This window comes from Ylistrum balloti, unplaced genomic scaffold (genome assembly GCF_031769215.1).
Source record: "Ylistrum balloti isolate Yb309-2 unplaced genomic scaffold, AGI_CSIRO_Ybal_v1 Utg369864, whole genome shotgun sequence".
Lineage (NCBI taxonomy): Eukaryota > Metazoa > Mollusca > Bivalvia > Pectinida > Pectinidae > Ylistrum > Ylistrum balloti.
Genome location: NW_026782010.1, coordinates 57,555 through 75,380, shown reverse-complemented (window position 1 = coordinate 75,380; position 17,826 = coordinate 57,555). Strand labels below are relative to the sequence as shown.

At 37.7% G+C, this 17,826-nt stretch overlaps 1 protein-coding gene across 1 annotated transcript in view; it reads right to left on the bottom strand.

Annotated features, from left to right (window-relative positions):
* Positions 1-17,826, bottom strand: part of LOC132545930 (E3 ubiquitin-protein ligase MYCBP2-like) — a 130,310-nt gene that overhangs the window by 59,609 nt on the left and 52,875 nt on the right. Inside the window, exons 55-59 of the mRNA XM_060209607.1 lie at positions 17,460-17,584; positions 14,773-15,070; positions 13,160-13,216; positions 12,553-12,885; positions 8,070-8,213 (exon numbers count right to left, since the gene is read on the bottom strand). Coding sequence (XP_060065590.1) covers positions 8,070-8,213; positions 12,553-12,885; positions 13,160-13,216; positions 14,773-15,070; positions 17,460-17,584 — 957 coding nt within the window. The remainder of the gene's footprint in view (positions 1-8,069; positions 8,214-12,552; positions 12,886-13,159; positions 13,217-14,772; positions 15,071-17,459; positions 17,585-17,826) is intronic.

Below are 17,826 nucleotides of genomic sequence, written 5' to 3'. Positions count from 1 at the left end.
TGGCATTTGGACGCAGCGCGACCAACAGCTGTAGCTGTAGGCTTGGGTCGGAGACCCGAAGCCGACCCCTGGGAACAGGAGACCGACGGGTCCGCGCTGGAGGCGGAAGTCCTTAAGGTCTGGCAAACCTTTATAGGACCGGCCAACAAGGCCCCCGAAGTAGCAGAACATTGGGGGGATTCCGCACTGCTATAACATCTCCTAGAGGAGAGACCAACCCCTATGGGTTCCACGAGTGAAGACCCATGGGGTAAAAACCCAAACCCCTGAGGGAATGGGAACGGTCCAGCGGGCCGGGAGTGACCCCAGAACTGGCCAAGATGGCCTGCCTGAGTCTGGGGCTGGACATCCTGTCCAAAGGACCAGGATGAACCGCCACTCCCACCAGGTGGAAACCCAGACATGTACTGGCTAAGCCCGTAACTGCTGAGTAACTGTTGGTACCCAAAACCATCCGCAGGTTGGCCTGGGCGACCCAGGAATAAGTGCCCGCAGGCACCCCTACTCCCTGAGCCCGGGGGAAAGGGAGACCGGAAACCGGACTCCTGGCCTGAAGCCCCAAACCCTTGGAGGAAAACCCCCTGGGAAACCCTGCACTGGGAAATCTGGATTGGGACGGAAGTCCCAGAGCCAGAAGCCTGTGAGGGTGGGAAAACAGACCCCGCGCTGACACCAGGATTAGTGAACTCAAGTGTCACTAATCCCCGTAGCCACAGACAATCCTGACAAAAAGTCTGTGGCCCCTGAACCTATACCCGAAGGCACAGTTCCGGAGTCAAAGCGGCCCCCACCAACGACGCCACCTGGCGTGCCGAGGTCCCTGAAGGAATCAGAGACCTCGACCGGAAGTCCCTTTCCGACGGTAACACCGCCGCCTATCGAGAGCTACCGGCCAATTCGACCCTTGACTGCGCCGAGTCAGGGTCGGGCTGCCCCCCCCCTACTCCAGGACGCACCTGGACAGGGGGAGCCACCCCCTGCTGAAGGGCGGAGCTCGGTGGAACGAGAGCACCCCCAGCAGGAACGCTCTGGTTCAGAACTTCAGGAGGGAGGTCTTAAAAAGCTTACTTCCCTTACCGGAAGAAGAGGACGAATCCCTCTTCCGGCGGAAAGTTAGCTGGAAAGGCATGGGAGCCTAAGCAGCAGACTCCATGTGCAAACAAAGTTCACATAGTGAGGTCTGGCTGTAATGTCGGCAAATGGGACAGGTATCATGGGGTTCCCATTATCTATAGAAATAGGAACATCCATGCGCTGACCCCCGACGTAAACCCGGCACCTTTATCCAGCATCGAAACAATAAAAAATTGTAACAATGAAAACAAGGATAAAAAGTTTTCTAACAATCAAAAAACTACGAACGAGATCATAAAACCTACCGTACGCAGCAAGATTGTACTGCAAAAAAAGAAAACGGTCGTACAAAACGGCCGACAAAGCAGCAAGAAAACAATTTCAACTTCACGAAAATCCGAGTGACAAGACAAGTAGTCACTCACTCGAACACGCGGAGTAAAAACACGGCCGGAAACGAAGTTCTCGAACAATCAAAACCTACGAACGAGAGCACAAAGCCTACCGTACGCAGCAAGATTGCACTGCATAAATAAAACGGCCGTACAACACGGCCGACAAAGCAGCAAGAAAACAAATTCCAACTTCACGCAAATCCGAGCAACGAGACAAGTAGTCACGCACTCGAATACGTGGAGGAAAAAACGGCCGGAAATACGGTCAAAATAAACAAATGACAATACTTAATTTCACAATATAAGTTGGGAGATGGGTTTATAGACTACTAATAGAGTAACAATATACTCAAACGACAATGGCAGTACGAAGAGAAGGAGTAAGAAAAGCACTTAGCTCAGACACCTCCGCACTCGTCGGCAGCCATAAAGGTAAGAGGAAGGGAGATCACTCTGCGTTCCTGCCGTGATGGCTCATGGATCGTAGGGAGGGCGGGATTGTTTTTCTTTTGAATCTTTTGTTGTTGGGATACAAAGATGGGTGTAGGTACTGTATTTGCATACTAAAGTTATGGTAATTATTACTGAAATGAAAACAAAGTTTAATTATTGCGGTATACACATGAACAGTACTATGGGACTGAAACTAAACAGGCCGAATGGAGAGTAGAGGTATATATAAACTGGTACCAGGATCTGAGTACACAGTGTTGATATATATATACTGGTACCAGGATCTGTCTACAGTGTTGATATATATACTGGTACCAGGATCTGTCTACAAAGTGTTGATATATATACTGGTACCAGGATCTGTCTACAGTGTTGATATATATACTGGTACCAGGATCTGTCTACACAGTGTTGATATATATACTGGTACCAGGATCTGTCTACACTGTGTTGATATATATACTGGTACCAGGATCTGTCTACACAGTGTTGATATATATACTGGTACCAGGATCTGTCTACACAGTGTTGATATATATACTGGTACCAGGATCTGTCTACACAGTGTTGATATATATACTGGTACCAGGATCTGTCTACACAGTGTTGATATATATACTGGTACCAGGATCTGTCTACACAGTGTTGATATATATACTGGTACCAGGATCTATCTACACAGTGTTGATATATATACTGGTACCAGGATCTGTCTACACTGTGTTGATATATATACTGGTACCAGGATCTGTCTACACAGTGTTGATATATATACTGGTACCAGGATCTGTCTACACAGTGTTGATATATATATACTGGTACCAGGATCTGTCTACACAGTGTTGATATATATACTGGTACCAGGATCTGTCTACACAGTGTTGATATATATACTGGTACCAGGATCTGTCTACAGTGTTGATATATATACTGGTACCAGGATCTGTCTACACAGTGTTGATATATATACTGGTACCAGGATCTGTCTACAGTGTTGATATATATACTGGTACCAGGATCTGTCTACACAGTGTTGATATATATACTGGTACCAGGATCTGTCTACATTGTGTTGATATATATACTGGTACCAGGATCTGTCTACAGTGTTGATATATATACTGGTACCAGGATCTGTCTACAGTGTTGATATATATACTGGTACCAGGATCTGTCTACACAGTGTTGATATATATACTGGTACCAGGATCTGTCTACACAGTGTTGATATATATACTGGTACCAGGATCTGTCTACACAGTGTTGATATATATACTGGTACCAGGATCTGTCTACACAGTGTTGATATATATACTGGTACCAGGATCTGTCTACACAGTGTTGATATATATACTGGTACCAGGATCTGTCTACAGTGTTGATATATATACTGGTACCAGGATCTGTCTACACAGTGTTGATATATATACTGGTACCAGGATCTGTCTACACAGTGTTGATATATATACTGGTACCAGGATCTGTCTACACAGTGTTGATATATATACTGGTACCAGGATCTGTCTACACAGTGTTGATATATATACTGGTACCAGGATCTATATACACAGTGTTGATATATATACTGGTACCAGGATCTGTCTACACAGTGTTGATATATATACTGGTACCAGGATCTGTCTACACAGTGTTGATATATATACTGGTACCAGGATCTGTCTACACAGTGTTGATATATATACTGGTACCAGGATCTGTCTACACAGTGTTGATATATATACTGGTACCAGGATATATATATACTGGTACCAGGATCTGTCTACACAGTGTTGATATATATACTGGTACCAGGATCTGTCTACACAGTGTTGATATATATACTGGTACCAGGATCTGTCTACACAGTGTTGATATATATACTGGTACCAGGATCTGTCTACACAGTGTTGATATATATACTGGTACCAGGATCTGTCTACACAGTGTTGATATATATACTGGTACCAGGATCTGAGTACACAGTGTTGATATATAAACTGGTACCAGGATCTGTCTACACAGTGTTGATATATATACTGGTACTTGATATATATACTGGTACCAGGATCTGTCTACAGTGTTGATATATATACTGGTACCAGGATCTGTCTACACAGTGTTGATATATATACTGGTACCAGGATCTGTCTACACAGTGTTGATATATATACTGGTACCAGGATCTGTCTACACAGTGTTGATATATATACTGGTACCAGGATCTGTCTACACAGTGTTGATATATATACTGGTACCAGGATCTGTCTACACAGTGTTGATATATATACTATACTGTGTTGATATATATATATACTGGTACCAGGATCTGTCTACACAGTGTTGATATATATACTGGTACCAGGATCTGTCTACACAGTGTTGATATATATACTGGTACCAGGATCTGTCTACACAGTGTTGATATATATACTGGTACCAGGATCTGTCTACACTGTGTTGATATATATACTGGTACCAGGATCTGTCTACACAGTGTTGATATATATACTGGTACCAGGATCTGTCTACACAGTGTTGATATATATACTGGTACCAGGATCTGTCTACACAGTGTTGATATATATACTGGTACCAGGATCTGTCTACACAGTGTTGATATATATACTGGTACCAGGATCTGTCTACACAGTGTTGATATATATACTGGTACCAGGATCTGTCTACAGTGTTGATATATATACTGGTACCAGGATCTGTCTACACAGTGTTGATATATATACTGGTACCAGGATCTGTCTACATTGTGTTGATATATATACTGGTACCAGGATCTGTCTACAAAGTGTTGATATATATACTGGTACCAGGATCTATCTACACAGTGTTGATATATATACTGGTACCAGGATCTGTCTACACAGTGTTGATATATATACTGGTACCAGGATCTGTCTACACAGTGTTGATATATATACTGGTACCAGGATCTGTCTACACAGTGTTGATATATATACTGGTACCAGGATCTGTCTACACAGTGTTGATATATATACTGGTACCAGGATCTGTCTACACAGTGTTGATATATATACTGGTACCAGGATCTGTCTACACAGTGTTGATATATATACTGGTACCAGGATCTGTCTACACAGTGTTGATATATATATACTGGTACCAGGATCTGTCTACACAGTGTTGATATATATACTGGTACCAGGATCTGTCTACACAGTGTTGATATATATATACTGGTACCAGGATCTGTCTACAGTGTTGATATATATACTGGTACCAGGATCTGTCTACACAGTGTTGATATATATACTGGTACCAGGATCTGTCTACACAGTGTTGATATATATACTGGTACCAGGATCTGTCTACACAGTGTTGATATATATACTGGTACCAGGATCTGTCTACAGTGTTGATATATATACTGGTACCAGGATCTGTCTACACAGTGTTGATATATATACTGGTACCAGGATCTGTCTACACAGTGTTGATATATATACTGGTACCAGGATCTGTCTACACAGTGTTGATATATATACTGGTACCAGGATCTGTCTACACAGTGTTGATATATATACTGGTACCAGGATCTGTCTACACAGTGTTGATATATATACTGGTACCAGGATCTGTCTACACAGTGTTGATATATATACTGGTACCAGGATCTGTCTACACAGTGTTGATATATATACTGGTACCAGGATCTGTCTACACAGTGTTGATATATATACTGGTACCAGGATCTTATTGATATATATACTGGTACCAGGATCTGTCTACACAGTGTTGATATATATACTGGTACCAGGATCTGTCTACACAGTGTTGATATATATACTGGTACCAGGATCTGTCTACACAGTGTTGATATATATACTGGTACCAGGATCTGTCTACACAGTGTTGATATATATACTGGTACCAGGATCTGTCTACAGTGTTGATATATATACTGGTACCAGGATCTGTCTACACAGTGTTGATATATATACTGGTACCAGGATCTGTCTACACAGTGTTGATATATATACTGGTACCAGGATCTGTCTACACAGTGTTGATATATATACTGGTACCAGGATCTGTCTACACAGTGTTGATATATATACTGGTACCAGGATCTGTCTACAGTGTTGATATATATACTGGTACCAGGATCTGTCTACACAGTGTTGATATATATACTGGTACCAGGATCTGTCTACACAGTGTTGATATATATACTGGTACCAGGATCTGTCTACACAGTGTTGATATATATACTGGTACCAGGATCTGTCTACACAGTGTTGATATATATACTGGTACCAGGATCTGTCTACAGTGTTGATATATATACTGGTACCAGGATCTGTCTACACAGTGTTGATATATATACTGGTACCAGGATCTGTCTACACAGTGTTGATATATATACTGGTACCAGGATCTGTCTACACAGTGTTGATATATATACTGGTACCAGGATCTGTCTACACAGTGTTGATATATATACTGGTACCAGGATCAGTCCATACAGTGTTGATATATACTGGTACCAGGATCTGTCTACACAGTGTTGATATATATAGTGGTACCAGGATCTGTCTACACTGTGTTGATATATATACTGGTACCAGGATCTGTCTACACAGTGTTGATATATATACTGGTACCAGGATCTGTCTACACAGTGTTGATATATATACTGGTACCAGGATCTGTCTACACAGTGTTGATATATATACTGGTACCAGGATCTGTCTACACAGTGTTGATATATATACTGGTACCAGGATCTGTCTACAGTGTTGATATATATACTGGTACCAGGATCTGTCTACAGTGTTGATATATATACTGGTACCAGGATCTGTCTACATTGTTGACATATATACTGGTACCAGGATCTGTCTACACTGTGTTGATATATATATACTGGTACCAGGATCTGTCTACAAAGTGTTGATATATATACTGGTACCAGGATCTGTCTACACAGTGTTGATATATATACTGGTACCAGGATCTGTCTACACAGTGTTGATATATATACTGGTACCAGGATCTGTCTACACAGTGTTGATATATATACTGGTACCAGGATCTATCTACACAGTGTTGATATATATACTGGTACCAGGATCTGTCTACACAGTGTTGATATATATACTGGTACCAGGATCTGTCTACACAGTGTTGATATATATACTGATACCAGGATCTGTCTACATTGTTGATATATATACTGGTACCAGGATCAGTCTACAAAGTGTTGATATATATACTGGTACCAGGATCTGTCTACAAAGTGTCGATATATATACTGGTACCAGGATCTGTCTACACAGTGTTGATATATATAGTGGTATCAGGATCTGTCTACAGTGTTGATATATATACTGGTACCAGGATCTGTCTACAGTGTTGATATATATACTGGTACCAGGATCTGTCTATACAGTGTTGATATATATACTGGTACCAGGATCTGTCTACACAGTGTTGATATATATACTGGTACCAGGATCTGTCTACACAGTGTTGATATATATACTGGTACCAGGATCTGTCTACACAGTGTTGATATATATACTACTGGTTGATATATATACCAGGATCTGTCTACACAGTGTTGATATATATACTGGTACCAGGATCTATATCTACACAGTGTTGATATATATACCAGGATCTGTCTACACAGTGTGATATATATACTACCAGGATCTGTCTACACACACAGTGTTGATATATATATACTGGTACCAGGATCTGTCTACAGTGTTGATATATATACTGGTACCAGGATCTGTCTACACAGTGTTGATATATATACTGGTACCAGGATCTGTCTACACTGTGTTGATATATATACTGGTACCAGGATCTGTCTACACAGTGTTGATATATATACTGGTACCAGGATCTGTCTACACAGTGTTGATATATATACTGGTACCAGGATCTGTCTACACTGTGTTGATATATATACTGGTACCAGGATCTGTCTACACAGTGTTGATATATATATACTGGTACCAGGATCTGTCTACAGTGTTGATATATATACTGGTACCAGGATCTGTCTACAGTGTTGATATATATACTGGTACCAGGATCTGTCTACAGTGTTGATATATATACTGGTACCAGGATCTATCAGGTAGTCTTGTTATGAGCTTAAATCTATTGCTAGACGTCGAGGGCTCACAGCTCGGATTTGAAAGGGAAACCCCCTAAGGTCCTGATATATGTGTGAGGATTTATGTTTTAACTCTGGGCTGTGTCGTGACCAGTCACCCTTGGATTCATTGTGATTGATCCCTAACCATTTGGTAAGGTGATGGAAGACGCAGTAAACAGAAAGGACACCAAAGCATTTCAGTAAGCAAACTTAAAAGAACAGGCCAGTGAGAAATAATAGCAACAACATGAAATCACAGACCTTCATAATACAATACGGATTATACAGGCATCAGCATCTAATTACAATCCAAATAAATGTCATCACATCAGAAACCAAAACTTGTAAGATAAAGTCTGCAATCAAAATTTAAGCCAGGACGACACCGGAAATTAAAATATGCCTAGTATCAATAATCAACTGTAGACCAAACAAAATCCTGAAACTTAAAATCTTTCTTTGTTTAAAACAATCCACAATACTTAAAATCAAAATGAGCTCAATGTCATATTCAGATTGAGATAAAACTTCTAGACGGTCTAAAATACAAGAAAGGAATTCTATGTCAGTCGTAGTTTTCATAAGTGTTATCGCGTCATCAAGGTCATAATCAGCAGACAGTCAGTGGACTTCAATTTATAGATCTGACAAATTTCCATCTTAATTTCATGCATTTCATTTGTCATTCAGAAATCTTTTTCTCAGTTTTCATGCATTCTAAAGTGTTCATGCACTCATGTCACACAGAATCATAATGTTAAGCATGAACAATTTCATAAGTTTCAAAAAAAGAAATTCATCGAAGAAAAAATACCTTTGTCCAACCAAAGCACCCAATGTTTAACTCTCAGTAAGACATAATGATGGGAGACCGTCAATGTTTACATCTCAGTAAGACATTATGATGGGAGACCGTCAATGTTTACCCAACAGTAAGACATTATGATGGGAGATGGTCAATGTTTAAATCTCAGTAAGACATAATGATGGGAGACAGTCAATGTTAAATCGTAGTAAGACATAATGATGGGAGACAGTCAATGTTTAACCAACAGTAAGACATAATGATGGGAGACGGTCAATGTTTACATCTCATTTAGACATAATGATGGGAGACAGTCAATGTTTACATCTCAGTAAGACATAATGATGGGAGACAGTCAATGTTTAAATCTCAGTAAGACATTATGATGGGAGACAGTCAATGTTTACATCTCAGTAAGACATAATGATGGGAGACAGTCAATGTTTACCCAACAGTAAGACATAATGATGGGAGACGGTCAATGTTTAAATCTCGGTAAGACATAATGATGGGAGACAGTCAATGTTTACATCTCAGTAAGACATAATGATGGGAGATGGTCAATGTTTAAATCTCAGTTAGACATAATGATGGGAGACGGTCAATGTTACAGTCAATGTTTAAATCTCAGTAAGACATAATGATAGGAGACAGTCAATGTTTAAATCTCAGTAAGACATAATGATGGGAGATGGTCAATGTTTAAATCTCAGTTAGACATAATGATGGGAGACGGTCAATGTTACAGTCAATGTTTAAATCTCAGTAAGACATAATGATAGGAGACAGTCAATGTTTAAATCTCAGTAAGACATAATGATGGGAAACCGTCAATGTTTAAATCTCAGTAAGACATAATGATGGGGGACGGTCAATGTTACAGTCAATGTTTAAATCTCAGTAAGACATAATGATGGGAGACAGTCAATGTTTAACTCTCAGTAAGACATAATGATAGGAGACAGTCAATGTTTAAATCTCAGTAAGACATAATGATGGGAAACCGTCAATGTTTAAATCTCAGTAAGACAAAATGATAGGAGACGGTCAATGTTAAATCATAGTAAGACAATGATTTGAGACTGTCAGTATTTTAAGACAAAAAGACATATCTCATTAATGTTATGACCTGTGTCTTTCAAAACTATTCAAATGAAAATAATGTGGAAATGTTAACAAAAAAAAATGAAAATATGTACAAATGGTGACGGAAATACTTGTGTCTAGAAAAGTGTTCTCAACAGAAACCACAAAGAAGGCAGCCAACATACACATAGAGAAGGGAAATCGTACCTACTGTTCCATAGATCCCTTCACACTCACCATAACCCTTGGACATAAAATCCTTGCAGCCAAACACTTTAAAAACATAGTAATGATATTAGAAAGCTGGTGTGACTATAAAACATACAGCAATCTTTGACCAGAAGAAAGTACCATTTTAATTTATTATTAAATTTCTTTAGAAAATAATTCATTATTAAAGGACAAAAAACATTTTCTATTGTATGTCTCCTACTTTTGTTTTAGTCTTCCTCAGGTGATGTTTTGATTGGCCGCAATTTGAGGTCACAAAAGGTCACAAAGATAAGGAAAACTAGTTCTCAAATGTTATTTATAGATTCATGCATTTTCTTACATACTTACATCCACATATCAATGGTAAAATATTTCAGTATAATAACAGAGTCTGGCCACAAAAGATGAGCTGAACTAAATGAACATGCTTTGACAATATGAGTAGATGGTTAAAGGCTCGGTTTACTTTATTGTTATCACCTGAATTAGGAAGTAAAGGAAAGACAAGGAACAGGAGACAGCTACAAAACCAAACCAAAAGAAATGTGTGTGCAACTCAAAAAAACATAGCAATGTCTTCTCATCTACTACTTGTTCCTCCTGATGTCCCTCAGTAACAAGTGTAGGTCACATGATCAGTTAATGATGAGCAGATCACTTTTATAAATAACTCAAAATGATTCAGACAGCAGCAATAACTAAATGGATACAGTTACAACCGACATGATAGTGACAAACTGCTGCATTTACTTAACAAGTTTTATTACAGTAAATAAAAAGTGACAAGGAACAAATTCAACAAAAAATCACATAAAATATTGAACTAAAGCTGTAAATATCAGGTTTCCTTCATTACATGCTGGAGTCAACATGAAACATCTGTTTCCTCTGTGGAAATGATCTGTGAAAGTTACTTCCAACATGAAACATCTGTTTCCTCTGTGGAAATGATCTGTGAAAGTTACTACCAACATGAAACATCTGTTTCCTCTGTGAAAATGATCTGTTAAAGTTACTACCAACCTAAAAAGAAGATGAGGACTAGTGAAAGATGGCTCCACTAGCACTGGGCTATGGTGTTCTGAGATTCTTTATACACCTCTGTTGTCATAGAGTATTTATCACAGATCAAATGGAGCATTGATCTACTAACATAGGAGTGGAAGTATATATGGTGTATGGTATACTTTTAGCATTATACTTATGTCCATAAAGGACCTCATGCTATAACAGATATTTAGATAAGCTAAACAAGTGTCACCAAAACCAATGAAAAACTTGGGACCAGGCCATCATTTGTAAGTGATCATTTTTTTCTTCGGCTTTAAGTACAAGGTCAGCATGGAATTTACGAGTTTATAAATTTACAACCGTAAAACAAGCTATCTGTTTACATTAATCACTCTTGATGGCTCAAATCAAGCATATAACTGGACTTACTGTGAGATGAAAGTATCCAGGAATACGCATGTGTTACCAGAGTATCCAGGAATACCCATGTGTTACCAGAGTATCCAGGAATACCCATGTGGTACCAGAGTATCCAGGAAAACCCATGTGGTACCAGAGTATCCAGGAATACCCATGTGGTACCAGAGTATCCAGGAATACCCATGTGGTACCAGAGTATCCGGGAATACCCATGTGGTACCAGAGTATCCGGGAATACCCATGTGGTACCAGAGTATCCGGGAATACCCATGTGGTACCAGAGTATCCGGGAATACCCATGTGGTACCAGAGTACCTAGGGATACCCATGTGGTACCAGAGTATCCAGGGATACCCATGTGGTACCAGATTACCTAGGAAAACACATGTGGTACCAGAGTATCCAGGAATACCCATGTGGTACCAGAGTATCCAGGAATAACCATGTGGTACCAGAGTATACTGGAATACCCATGTGGTACCAGATTACCTAGGAAAACACATGTGGTACCAGAGTATCCAGGAATACCCATGTGGTACCAGAGTATCCAGGAATACCCATGTGGTACCAGAGTATCCAGGAATACCCATGTGGTACCAGAGTATCCAGGAAAACACATGTGGTCAGACAAATGTCCACATACATTTTCACATCCTATCAGGGAATTGAACCTAGTCACTTAGGTGAAAGGCAAGAGTGTTACCACTTTACCACACAGATTGTCAGCAATGGGGGTCTAGCAAACTGTACACTCTGTGTGTGCATTGGATGACAGATAGTGAAGTTCTATTGTACCACACATAACATCAAAAGCTTCACAGCTGTTTACTGAAAAGTGCAATGAAATATAGTAAAAAATGTTTATAAAAGAGGACTAACCAGCAAAACATAGATTTGTGATGCAGCCTTTCATTGGTTACAACTACAAATAATGATTTACTCACCTAAAGCTTTGACAAGTTCTTTAACAGAAACACCCTGCAGTTCAGGGGGGACAGTATTGCCATCACGCCTGGAAGATTTAGGAGAGCCTGGGGCGGGTGATCTATTACTGGTGATGACTGCTAATGATGGTGAGTCTAACCGAGCTGGTGACACAGTCTGGGGAGAAAAGGACACTGGAGATGATCGTTTCTTTGTAAAGCTAGATGAGGGAAGAGAGTGGACACGGGTCAGCTCTTTGGTGTTAGATGTCCCACCTTCCGAGTGGTAGCCATTGCTCATGCCAAATGATGGTGCAGGTGACTGGCCAAATGAGGGCGCATTTGGCCCCACACCTAGACAAAGAAAAAAATAATCTTATACAAATTCACCTGCTTATGATATAGCTGACTGTTAAGATATGTTAAAACCATTCATGACAACCAAAATCTATGGATACATAAATACAACTAATTCAACATTTTGTCTGTCTAACACGGAATTCATCAAGGTTTAAATTTTTCATGTTAACTTGATAACTTATTTTGATAACAGAAAATCCAATAAAATGTCATATTACTATACGTCCTAGACAGAGAATGGGAGTCACACAGGAGACAGTTTACTTACCCTGGTTACCAAAGGCAAACGCACTTGATGGTAAACTGGTACTCCTGGCAAAGTTACCTTAATTTAAAATAGTGAAGAACTTATCAATGTCAATATCAATGTTTTAAAAGGTAATTTTGATGTACTGATAAACTCTTGGTCAAATATATTGCTTCTAAGCACTGCCAGACAGATCAACCATTAGTATAGATGAGTGTATGTGTAGTCAGTGCTAACACAGCTGGACAATGCTTGTATAGCCCTATATCTTCCTTCTGGAATCAAATCACATTGTATGGCATGAAATAGTATCACTATATCATTGTATTTCTTTTCCTTCAATAAATTATCAATACTCTACAGAGTTTCCTTCTGTATTCGGTAACTAAGTCATATACAGTATAAATGTACAAAGCGAAAGTAAGACATGGATAAGTGTACAGTTGTGGGATCGCACAACGTTACACAGTGTATACATGATAGGAAAATTGGACGAAATAAGCTAACATAAATTTGTGCATACGTTGTGCAGTTCTATCACACAAATGTACGATTCTATTGTGGTTTATATAAACATAGAAATTACTTATAAATAAGTGTGGGATATGGTTTATTTATTTTCTAAACATATCAGAATATAACTAAGTATATTTCCAAATTAAGTCATTAATTATATAGGTTTGACACATATATCATATAGACACTGAATATCCAGATACCCCCATAACTTTAAATGTTATGTGTACGGACACACTTTATATATATACATGTAAACATGGACATCTCTTTATGTTACAGCCATGAATCATTTAAAATCTCGTATCGTCAGAAAGGAAATTTTATTTTCATTGCTTCTGTATTGCTCTCATTTTTCATTCATATTGTAAACAACAAATATATGCTCAGGTAAATCTTACGTGTTGCATCCTTACACAGGAAACCCTGCCGGTACTGATCCCTGTCACATATATACCTGTATACAGTAAACTGTTGTTGTCCAAGGCATCACTACTTGCCATTGTTTTAGGTATATATACAATAATACTAAAAGATGCAGTTCAGTGTTATTTCGAAAACTGTCAAATCAAAAAATGTCTTTTATAATCACCGATCAATCTTAATGTTCATGTGATTGCTACTTAGTTACAATTTCACAAATTTTCTGTTTAATTTTCAATCCATAATATTAGCAAACCATTGTAACATAATTGCACAAAATGTGTGATTCTGTTGTGAAATTGTGTGCACAAAAATCCAGGGGTACCAAACGCAGATTATATAGAGGGAGTCTGTGTTACCTGGGGAAGGGTGTACCCCTCCAAACACAGATCCTGGGGTACCAAACACAGATCATATAGAGAGAGTCTGTGATACATACCTGGGGAAGGGTGTGCCCCTCCAAACACAGATTCTGGGGTACCAAACACAGATTATATAGAGGGAGTCTGTGATACATACCTGGGGAAGGGTGTGCCCCTCCAAACACAGATCCTGGGGTACCAAACACAGATCATATAGAGGAAGTCTGTGATCAATAACAGAAGGGTTGCCCTCCCCCTGCCCCCCCACACCCTGTGAACATAGATCCTGGGGTACCAAACACAGATTATATATAGGGAATCTGTGATACATACCTGGGGAAGGATGTGCCCCTCCAAACACAGATCCTGGGGTACCAAACACAGAATACTGAGATGGAGTCTGGGGTGAGGCTCCAAAGTCAAAACCCTTGGCAACAGCTGCATTGAGAGTGTTGAAAGAGAAAGGGTCCTTTTCAGCATTGAGAGGTAGTTCGGGTATGTCAGCCTCATGTTGGAGATAAACAATTCCTTCCTTCCCTGCCACTAATGACCATGTCTCCCCCTCCTGTTGACAGAACTGTTCTGCACTCTCAGGGTCAATCTTCACCCATAGGCCATCTTGATTGGTCACCTGAAGTTATTAAAGTCATCCTACATCATTTTCTTTAATCATTAATAACAATTCATATAAAAGTGTCATGCACAACCTGAAGTGTGCTCACCTCTATAATTGCATTCATTGATGAAAAGGCAGTTTGATTAGGCTTGCACAAGGGTATACTGTCTTGTAATTACATTAACTGTATATAACAAGACTTTTTTTATATCAATGTGATTAAAATATGAACAGAAATGCAAGACATCTAGTTACGATGTTAAGTGACATATATTTACTGTATGCAAGTAACATCTAGTTACAATGTTAAGTGACATATATTTACTGTATGTAATTAACATCTAGTTACAATGTTAAGTGACATGTATTTACTGTATGTATGTAACATCTAGTTACAAAGTTAAATGACATATATTTACTGTATGTAAGTAACATCTAGTTACAATGTTAAGTGACATGTATTTACTGTATGTAAGTAACATCTAGTTACAATGTTAAGTGACATGTATTTACTGTATGTAAGTAACATCTAGTTACAAAGTTAAATGACATATATTTACTGTATGTATGTAACATCTAGTTACAAAGTTAAATGACATATATTTACTGTATGTAAGTAACATCTAGTTACAATGTTAAGTGACATGTATTTACTGTATGTAAGTAACATCTAGTTACAATGTTAAGTGACATGTATTTACTGTAAGTAACATCTAGTTACAAAGTTAAATGACATATATTTACTGTATGTATGTAACATCTATTTACAAAGTTAAATGACATATATTTACTGTATGTAAGTAACATCTATTTACAAAGTTAAATGACATATATTTACTGTATGTAACATCTAGTTACAATGTTAAGTGACATGTATTTACTGTAAGTAACATCTAGTTACAATGTTAAGTGACATGTATTTACTGTAAGTAACATCTAGTTACAATGTTAAGTGACATGTATTTACTGTATGTATGTAACATCTAGTTACAATGTGAAATGACATATATTTACTGTATGTAAGTAACATCTAGTTACAAAGTTAAATGACATGTATTTACTGTATGTATGTAACATCTAGTTACAATGTTAAGTGACATGTATTTACTGTAAGTAACATCTAGTTACAATGTTAAATGACAAGTAATAACTGTATGTAAGTAACATCTAGTTACAATGTTAAGTGACATGTATTTACTGTAAGTAACATCTAGTTACAATGTTAAGTGACATGTATTTACTGTATGTATGTAACATCTAGTTACAATGTGAAATGACATATATTTACTGTATGTATGTAACATCTAGTTACAATGTTAAATGACAAGTATTAACTGTATGTATGTAACATCTAGTTACAATGTTAAGTGACATGTATTTACTGTATGTAAGTAACATCTAGTTACAAAGTTAAATGACATATATTTACTGTATGTATGTAACATCTAGTTACAATGTTAAGTGACATGTATTTACTGTAAGTAACATCCAGTTACAATGTTAAGTGACATGTATTTACTGTATGTAAGTAACATCTAATTGCAATGTTAAGTGACAATGTGAAATGACATATATTTTTACTGTATGTATGTAACATCTAGTTACAATGTTAAGTGACATGTATTTACTGTAAGTAACATCTAGTTACAATGTTAAGTGACATGTATTTACTGTATGTAAGTAACATCTAGCTACAATGTTAAGTGACATGTATTTACTGTATGTAAGTAACATCTAGTTACAAAGTTAAATAACATGTATTTAATGTATGTTAGTAACATCTAGTTACAAAGTTAAATAACATATATTTGCTGTATGTAATTAAAAGAATTAATTTAATCATTTGCCTAGGAATTATTCTGTTACTATTTATGTTGTTGATGATGCACTAGTGGCCCCACTAACTGCTTCTGGTATCACACTTATGTTTATTTGAACTTACTGCTGTTCTAATGATGAGGTAATATTCTTTTTTCTTGAATGTATTGTGAAAATCTGTGGTATTCACACATAAATATCGGGATTGTTAATTTTCTCATACTGTGTCAAAGTGCATTTCTTAAGCATGCGTTTAACCATACTTAATGGTTTTTTTCTACTTTCAATTAGAGTTTTACTCAAGCTGAATATTTTGTTCAATCAATAACCAATACTATTTAACAGGTTATATATTACATTTATCAAAAAAAGACATGACTTTGTGTTTCAATTTTGAAAAGTCACTATATTGCACATCTTGCTGAAATCAAACCTTGTTTAGTAGTTCTTATACTTATATTGCAGTTCCAATGAACACGACAGACTTGAAAGGGAATTTTTTTTCCTTTTTTCTTGTAATGTAATTTTCAAATGATAAGTATACTGATTTTGTTATAAAAGTGGTTCCTTTCGTTGTATCACTTACATCTTCAAGGGCAGTGATTCTGTCTCCCAAGGTCAGCATGCCGACTGGAGTGGCCTTGAGACTTGGGCGGCAACGAATATTATGGCCAAATGATCCACACTTCAACACCTGATAAACACCTGGACCTGAACAAGAACAAACATAGTAGTAGTAATCAGCAGTCAGAATTCTAAGTTTCTAATTATTTGTCTTTATATATTACATATTGATTTAAACAATCTACATAAACAGAATTTTGAGTCTTTTAAAATAAATATTTGTTAGCAGACTGAAAAGAATATCTTATTCTATTTTCCAAATGAGTTGTGTGTGGTTTTTTTTCAGCGTGATTCAATACAGTTGACTGAATTAAGGTCTGTTAATCAAA